General features: G+C 37.8%; 1 protein-coding gene and 1 long non-coding RNA gene across 2 annotated transcripts; one reads left to right on the top strand and one right to left on the bottom strand.

Moving 5' to 3' along the window:
* Positions 1-512: 512 nt before the first annotated feature.
* On the bottom strand, positions 513-1,620 carry LOC125471858. The gene is made up of 2 exons (XR_007253926.1): positions 1,468-1,620; positions 513-857 (listed from the first exon to the last, which is right to left on the bottom strand). It is a non-coding gene; the product is annotated as an uncharacterized LOC125471858 (long non-coding RNA).
* Positions 1,621-2,644: 1,024 nt separating this feature from the next.
* Positions 2,645-6,096, top strand: LOC103946163 (MATH domain and coiled-coil domain-containing protein At3g58370). Its single transcript, XM_009356807.3, has 5 exons — positions 2,645-2,672; positions 2,744-2,868; positions 2,966-3,141; positions 4,191-5,075; positions 5,786-6,096. The coding sequence occupies exons 1-5, from the start codon at positions 2,670-2,672 to the stop codon at positions 5,803-5,805; spliced, it is 1,209 nt and encodes a 402-aa protein (XP_009355082.2). The 5' UTR covers positions 2,645-2,669; the 3' UTR covers positions 5,806-6,096.
* Positions 6,097-8,818: the final 2,722 nt, after the last annotated feature.

The raw sequence follows: 8,818 nt of genomic DNA, 5'->3' as shown, positions 1-8,818 counted from the left end.
ACATGGATGAAGAAACTTATGGTCTTCATTTACATGAAGCAAGAAACTTTTGGCCCTCATTTAATAGTTTGTGGACTGAGGCATTTATGGGCGTCACTCTATTTTAATTGAGGAACTACTGCTCTCTCAATTTATTCAAAAACTTCATGTTTTGATTTTTGATCGAGGAACTTCAGGTCCAATCTTTTTATATGATTAGGATCTAGAAACTCCATGTTCTAATCTGATTAAGGAACTTCGGGTCCTTTAAATACTCATCATAACAAAATGTAATACACTAAATAAGTTAAAGCAATATGCGGGAATTCCAGCCATGATAAATAAATTTTTTTTAAGTAAATAAAGCTTGTGACAAGGGCTTTGAACCAGCACCATTCACATAAATGTCAAAGTTTTAAAGCAAAGGGTAATAATTCTACCCACTGTAAATAAATAGAACTTGTGATAGGACTTTAAACCAACATATTTCATAAAACAAAAGTATCAGACTCTTTTAATAAAGAAGTGTACTGGCGGGTCCATTTTGAATATCATTATTTTTCTTCTTTTTTTCACATGGTGTCAGCACACCATTCCAAAAACCTTTTCTTCACATAGTGGTGGTGCCGTTATTACTTCCCACTATCAATTTTACTTTTTCTTATGGTGCAACTAAAACCACTCCATTCCAAAAGCTTTAGCCCCATTTCACTTTTCTTTTATTTCATCATTTTTATTTTATTTTCATTTCACAATTTTAAGTCCTTTTAGTCACCCATGAAGTAAAAGTAACAATTAGTCCCAATTGGTGTTCCTCCTCTGGTGAGTTTCGAAAAAATCGAAATGGTTCCCAAAAGTTTTGGAGTTAAGAGTAGTTTCTGCAAAATATGAGAAGATCAAATCATTAGATTTGGCTCAAATTTTAGTGTGATATGGATAAGAGGATATTGAACAACTTTCTTGAAGACATTTTCGATCTGAGCTACCTAAAATGGAGTTTTGCCACTCATAATATGGTTGTCCAGTTTTCTGCAGAATTGGAAACTGAGTTGGTGTTTCAAACATCTAGGACGATCGCAGTGTTGGAATTTTCTGAAATTTTTTATATGTTATAGGTACTAGGCAGACGAACAACTTTTAAGAAGGAAGTATCTCAATCTAAGGTTAACAAGTTGGAGTTCAGAAGCTGCTTTCATGACTGTCAGATTTTCTGCCAATAATAATAATAGTTATATAAACAAATGTAAATTTACCTTAAGAAAATTAGTCATATAGAGATATGAAAATGAAATGAAAAGATTTTTTTTATCTTTGGGATTACAGCCGACAAATGTGAGAGGTAGGTAGTGCTTCATCAGATTTATAGTGTACGATTTTCACTAACACGAGAGCTTCACGTGCAGATAACGTGTTATAAAATCAACGGTATGTGTGCAGTGGAACATAAAGTAAATGAGACACAATATTTACGAGATTCGGCAAGCGTACCTACGTCATCGGGGCAGCAATAATACTTTCTTTCATTATGTGAAATAATAGGAGTACAAGGATAACTCATACTATTTTCTCTCTTCTCTCTAACCCAGCTTACTGGTATTTTCTTCTGTATCTCTCTTCTTTCTCTTCTTCCTCTCATCTCTCTTCTTTTCTTTATCTCTTTCTTTCTTCCTCCGTATGCTCTCATTTTATAGGCAAAAGATTACTGTTCCAAGACTATTTGCTTTACAAACTTTCTTCATATGAATGATAACTCATCTGATTTTTCTTTGGATGAATAGTAACAAAGTATTCGTGGGCCATCCACAAATTACATAACAATATTTTCCAAATTTTAGTAATTAATTAAATAAGGATTTAAAAGTTTTCTTACAAAAGGATAAATATGTTATTAAATAGGTGAAAAAATAAGACATTGGGATGGCAATATCCGCCCCTTTTGTTAGACATAAAGCAAGAGCGTGGGTGGAGGATGGAGCGACGATCATTTTGGTGGTTCGTGGATGATGGAGCGGCGTTTTTCTTCCTTAACTTTGGGACTCGAGATGGTGTGATGGCAGGTCCTTATGGCGGAGATGGCTTCGACTCGTTGGGGAGTTTCGATGGCAAGAGGAACTGCTACAGTAGCCAATGTGGTTTAGGGTTTCTTCTGTTGTGTGGTGTGTTTGTGCTGGGTCCTAAAGCTTTCTTGGGCTTTGGTTCAATGTATGTTTTAATGTGTGTTTTAAGGGTCCATTTTTTCTTTTGTTCAATGTATATTTGGGCTCTTCATGTGTAATATTTATTTGTTGGTAATATATTTATATTTTCTAAAAAAAATTAATAAAAAAGTTTGAAACTTTGAGTTTTAACAATAAGAATAAAATAAAGGGTAAAATGAATAGTACTAAGATTGACTTTGAGTTTTAACGATAAAGACAAAATAAAAAGTAAAATAAATAGTACTAAGACTAATTTTTTAGCATAAAAATATGATTTTTTAACTAAAGTTCAAAAAATAAAAAAAATAAAAAATAAAACCACGAGCGTGGGACCCCTTTGGACATTGCTTGACTGAGCCATCATATAATTGGAGGTTTTGTACTCAGAGATTCCGTGCTGCAGTGTTAGTGTGTGCTCTGCTGGGGAGTGGAGAGTATTTTCCTCTCTCTCTCCCCTCTCTCTGTCTCTCTCACTCTCTCTCACCGTTGATCATGGTTAGGATTGCTATGATGGTTGGGTGACCATTTTTATGGGTTTTATTTATTTGAATTTTTCTGTTTTGTAGATGAAGAGCAAGAACAAGGAAGAAGAAGAGGTGTCTGGGACATTCACATGGGTGATCGAAAACTTCTCTAAGCTCAAGAACGAAAGGCATTACTCTGACGTTTTCACCATCGCTGGTTTCAAATGGTAAAATTATTCTCTAATATTTTGGTTTTTTTTTTTTTTTTTTGATTGTGAACACTTCAAGATCACCTTTTTGGTTTGATAATTTTGATTTGGTCAGGACGATCCTAGTATGGCCGAAGGTCAACGAAGTAAATTCTGAAATGCACTTCTCCATGTACTTGTGTGTCCCAAGTGCTTCAACTCTGGAATCTGGTTGGACTAGATTTGCCCACTTCAGCTTGAGTGTGCTCAATCAACTGGACAGCAATAAGACAATTACAAGGGCTACAAAGGGTATAACTTTTACCGTTTCATGTTTATGTTCTTTCTATGTGATCTTGTGGTTTTGGCAATCGAAACTCATTGAATGGATTTCCTTGTGCTTTCCATCATGATTCTGTTGTTGTTTGTTGTTTATATGTGACACGCATCGTTCGTTACTTGTAACAAGTTATGGTGGATTTGGATGGAGAGATTTAAAACAAGGGATTTGGAGTGCGTTTCTAGTATAAGATTGTAAATTGTTTTGCTGAGCGTTGTCATCTATACAACATGAGGTGTATTTGGATATGTAGTATAACTTGTTTTAACTGATTGATCTGGAGTGAGTTTCTAGCATAATTGTTTGACTGATACTGATCACTTATGTGGCATGCGTTGTTGGTTGCAATAAGTTATGGTGCATTTGGATTGAATGATTGAAAACAAAGAATTTGGAGTGAGTTTCTAGTACAAATTGTTTAAATGATCATTATCTCATTCATGCGACACGCGTTGTTGGTTGTTGGAACAAGTTTGTTGCATTTGGATATAAAGATTTCAAACAAGGTTTTTGGAGTGAGGTTCTAGTATAGATTGAGTAGCTGATCTTTATCAATGAAACCATAATTTTGATTTTCGGATCAGTTAGTTTGGATGTGTCATCAAGAACTATTTAGAATTTCTCTTCCTTTAAGCTTTGGTGGTGATAATATTTATTGGATCCCAGACTCTGATTTGTTTTGCATAATTATATGGATGGTTGTCAATGTTATATGAGATTTGCTATGGATTTGGGACACTGGTGGCAGCTTAGTTTTTATTTTTTCTTAAACTTTCTGGTTTTAAAGCTAATGGATTTATGCCTGGGTTAAGTACGTTTACACATGGAAGGAAGTCCATCTCCAAATATGTTATTATAATTAGCATGAGTTCTTGATCATTGATTGAGGTCATCTTTGTTGACAATTTGCTTCTGTAGTAAATTCCCAAATGGACTTCTTTTATTGTTTTTTCCGTATTACCTTTGATGTGCTTTGCGTACCTGATTAAAGTTTTGTATTCCTTTATATTTTTATTCACAGGCTCTTATAAAAAGTTCAAAGAACCCACAAGTGAATGGGGCTTCAATTCATTCATGCTGCTCAGTGAACTTTATGACGAGACTGCAGGTTATCTTGTGAATGATAAATGCATTGTTGAAGTGAAGGTCCATATTCCAATATACCAAAGAGCTAATGGTTTTGCAGAATCTGCACTTATGGAGCCCGAAATGAAAGAGCGTGGTGGGCAGGAACCTTCACATGTGCATTCAGTGCATACTCCAGAATCTTCTCCGACACCTAAGACACCAAGTTCAGAACCGCTGACTCCTTTCCAAGAAACATCAGGTCCTGAACAAGTTTGCACTAAGGCTATTGTTGAAAGCCTTCCTGACCCTTCTCTAGTCAAGGAGGTTGAGGAAATTCCCACCAAGCCAACGGGGGAGCTTTTGGAATTTCGTGGGTTGGGACTAATAGAGAGAGCTTTCTTTCCGCTGCTGGAGGAAGCTTGTTCATTGCATCCTTTGTTGATTGAGTGCGTACGTAAGAAGAATCGTAAAGTTATTGAATGTGCTTTGACAGTGCTCGGAGGGCTCTTGCATTTTCTTAAAACAACAAAGGTAAAGGATATGAATGGGGATGCCTTTGCTCACCTTCAAAGTTTATGGGAGGATGTCGAGATGTTCAGATTTGACTTGGCTTGGCTGGAGCCACATGTTCAATCTGCTTTGGGTATGAAGAAGTTTCTGGAAAGGGCTAGGAGAGTGAAGAGGTTGAGAGAAGACGTTGAAGCTTTGGATAATGAGAAGAAGAGGCGGAGTGCTGCCCTTGCTGTCACAGAGGCAGAGCTTGAGGAAGCGAAGAGAGAGTTGGCTAAGGAGGAAGAGGGCTTCAACGAGAAAGATATGGATTCTGAGCTAGGTTGTGGTGAGTTAGCCTTATCGTAGAAGTTTCTCTTTGATATAAGTTGTAGGACGGACATATGAGAGAGATAGACATGAATAGTAAGCTAGTTTTGGGAACCGTTTATATATTTCATGGTTTAGGACTAATTTTGTGCACCTTCATCAACTTCCTGGTCTGATCAATTAGGCAGGATGTCCGTGTTCAAGTGAGGCACTTGAATTTACTTTCATAAAAAATGCATCTTTTACTTTGATATTGAAACTTAACGTTGTTTCTTAAGATTTCGTACAGTGTTTCAAGTTGCGCCTTTCATATTTCATCGTTTTGTTTTGGATTGAACGATCTAAATTTTGGAATGTTGTGCTCTGTGCTAGAGAGACTTGCTAGACTTTTGTTTCTTCTTTCTTCTGGGTACTAGATTCTTGCTGATTTACTCGTATATGCTGTCTCTGCAAGGATTTATGCGAATAGTTCATTATTTCTATCTTATATCTAAGTCGATTTAGCAATATTTGTCGATTCATTTTTTGGGACGTGATTCCAGCAAAGTGGAATAGCTAGTTGGTTTATGTAAAGTTTGTTTTTGCAAAGTGGAATTAGCTCTTGGTCTTAGTGGTGATTCTCTTTCGCATGTTAGAAGAAGAGGTCTCAAGTTCGAATCTGATATAATCTTGTAGATCGAACAAGTATTTTGCATGACCGCACATTTTCTTTTTTATGCCAATATATAGATCAAACAATTGGAAGCTGAAGCTACTTCTGCCAAGGTGAAGTGGACCATCTCAAACTCGACTCGAGATTAATTAGCCCGATAAATTTATGGTTCTTGATTGATGGGTTGAAATTTTTACCCCAATTGCCTGTATAAAAGTAGTAGGGGTTGAGATCCTCTCCGGATCTCCTCCTCCCTGGCGAGGGGATCAAACAATCCTGACCATTGTAGGGGCGTGTTTTGATTTCCTTTTTCACCTTTTGCTCTGCCCTTCTTAGTTCTGTCTGTAAATTCTCTTTATTCTATCTAATAATCTCTCATTTAGTTCTTCTCCCGTTCTTCATTCAATATGTCACTTTACTACTTATCTTCAATGCACTTAACAATTTGGACTCAAATCTTACAATTGAGCTTAAATATGAGTCCAAATCTCCCTAATACATCGCATCCCGATCCTGGTGTTCGAAGGACAACAGGATAGCCACGTGCTGGCTGACACCTGAGGATGGTGCAAGGCATTTATGAATGCATATGCCGAGAACATGAGAAACATGCATATAAATTTCGCACATGACTACACAAAGTAATATTCAAATACAAACCTTACAAAAATAATAGTGATAACGCATGACATGTTTAAAGCATACTGCTAATTCAGAATACGAGCAAAAGTTATAATAGAAGGTGCTATTACAAGAGATGTCCAACACGGAGAGGACACAAGCTCACTGGTATGGGAATGCCTCGTAACTCAGATTGTATGCCTCATTCCTAGGTCCTGAGGGGGCGCAAAACAAAACATGAATGGACCAAGTTTATATATAAGTAATACTAAAACAGTTATTCATCAATGTACTAACCCCCAGTTTAGAAATCTCAATAGCATAATATATAATAGGTTTTCCCAAAACCCTAGCATGCCATAAAACTTCATAAAACATATATCATATATAGTGTGCTAGTAGTCGTATTAAAATAGCCCAAAGGCCGTCACTCGCCCGTAGGCCCTGCATCACCCGACTGAAGCCATATATAAATCTTCATTCTCCCGTAGGCCTTACATCACCCGACCGAAGCCATATATAAATTTTCATTCGCCCGTAGGCCCCTACATCACCCGACCAAAGCCATGTATAGATATCATTCGCCCGTAGGACACATAGTATGAATACCCACTGAATAAGCACATAAAAACATGAACATAATATTTCCAAAATATATGTATATATCTCAATGGAGCTCAATAGCTCAAACATCATATCTTAACTCATATTCGTGAATATCTCAATAAATATAAATCCAGTGAAGCATGATATTTCATAAAGCGTAAATCCAATTTACTCATAAACATTTCATAAAACGTAGTCATAAAATCATGCTTTTCATGTATGCATTTCTAGTAATAAAATCATGCATTTTGGAAGTGGTCCATTCACAAATACTCGTTCGTCAAAGAGCCATGCGAACTAGGGAGGACGTAAACGTCACTAACAATGCACCTAAGCACATAAGGGGACTAATTAATAAAACTATACTAAGACGATTGAATATCAGGAAACGGACGTGATAAAAGGATTCAGGACGTTGAAAAATCTAAGGGGGAACCTCGGGTACCCCCACCTGCCACCGCACGCACCGAGTTAGGTCGTCGGAAAGTTGGCCAGAAAAGTCGCCGGCACCGCTGTAGAGCCTAAAATAATCCCAAAAATTCTAGAGGCGACACGTGGACTTTTATTCAAGAAATACAAGATTGCCCTCAATAAATGGGCAAGCTTCTCAGATGCTCCCACACGCAGCTCACATCCTTGGAGATCTCAGTAGCTGAATACGACTGCCTACATCTCACCTGCCTTTGGCAAGGAATTAAAAATAAGGATTAATTACCCAAATCCTATCCTTAATACATTCCCATTTGAAAATTGACTCCAATCAAGTAAGTAATCCTAATATAAGTCAAGTAAGTGACCACGTGAGTTAACTGCTCCATCGGAGTAGCCTACTCAACCACCCTTCTTACATCAAAGTTTTGCAAGACGCCTTAAGCAGGCAAAGGCCCGAAGCTGAAACTAAAACCTAAGTGACAACGTGGGATCGACTGCTTTGTTGAAGCAGTTCACCCAACCACCTGTCATATGGTAAAGTTTCGCAAAAGACATGGCAAAATATAAGGATGAAGCAAAAACAAAGAAAGATGTTCATTAAATTTCTAGCAAATTGATAAACCGGCTTGAAGGCCAACAAAGTTCAAGCAAAGCAGAACAAAAAAGAAAAGAAGAAAAACTCCTAAGTCTAAGCAAAAAGACTACTCCTTGGCAGCTTGCACAACCACTGGTTCCTCGACTGCCATTCCTTCTGCAGCCGCTCTACTCCCAGCAACTAAAGCTCTCATCAGCTTATCCTCAACCCTCTCTGCTTGGACTGCCTGACCCTCAGCTGCTCCACCAAAGGTAGCCTTAAACGAGAAATCAAGCAGGTCAACTAGAGAAATGGAGAAAGTCTCGAAGTTATTCTCGGAAAAACTCATAATCTGACAACCTGCCCTAAAGATGGTATACATAGCCAAGCTTGTAGAAATTGGCCTGACAAGAAGCAAGCGCTACTTCGTGACCAACTTTCTTATTCCTCATCTGTGCATTCTCCTCAACAAGCCCAGTGTGAGCACCTTGCAGCTCATTTTTCAGGTTCACGCTAGCAGACAACACACCTTGCACACTTATTTCCTTAGACTCAAGCTTACTGGCAATCTCTTTAAGATGAGACACTTCAACATGCATGAAGATAAGTTCCTCGTACTTGGCAAAACAAGCAGATCGTAGCTCCAAATTGACACGCTCAAAGTCCTCGACCAATGAAGAAACACGACTGATTTCCTTCTCTGCAGCTTTCAACATCGCCTAAGTCGCACTAAGCCTAGCATTTAAATAAGAGGCCTCCTCATGAGCGATCTCTAACTGCAAAGAAGTAGGGGCAGAGACATCAGACCCTTTCAAAACAGCAGGTTCAGATTCAAGTTTCTCGATCTTTTCAGCAGCCTAGCGAAGCTGAGCCATCA

The sequence above is a fragment of a genome, unplaced genomic scaffold (genome assembly GCF_019419815.1).
Source record: "Pyrus x bretschneideri cultivar Hongxiangsu unplaced genomic scaffold, Pyrus_bretschneideri_v1 Contig62, whole genome shotgun sequence".
In the NCBI taxonomy this organism is placed as follows: Eukaryota; Viridiplantae; Streptophyta; class Magnoliopsida; order Rosales; family Rosaceae; genus Pyrus; species Pyrus x bretschneideri.
Note: the sequence above shows the minus strand (reverse complement) of the source record. Positions and strands in the feature narration are given on the sequence as shown.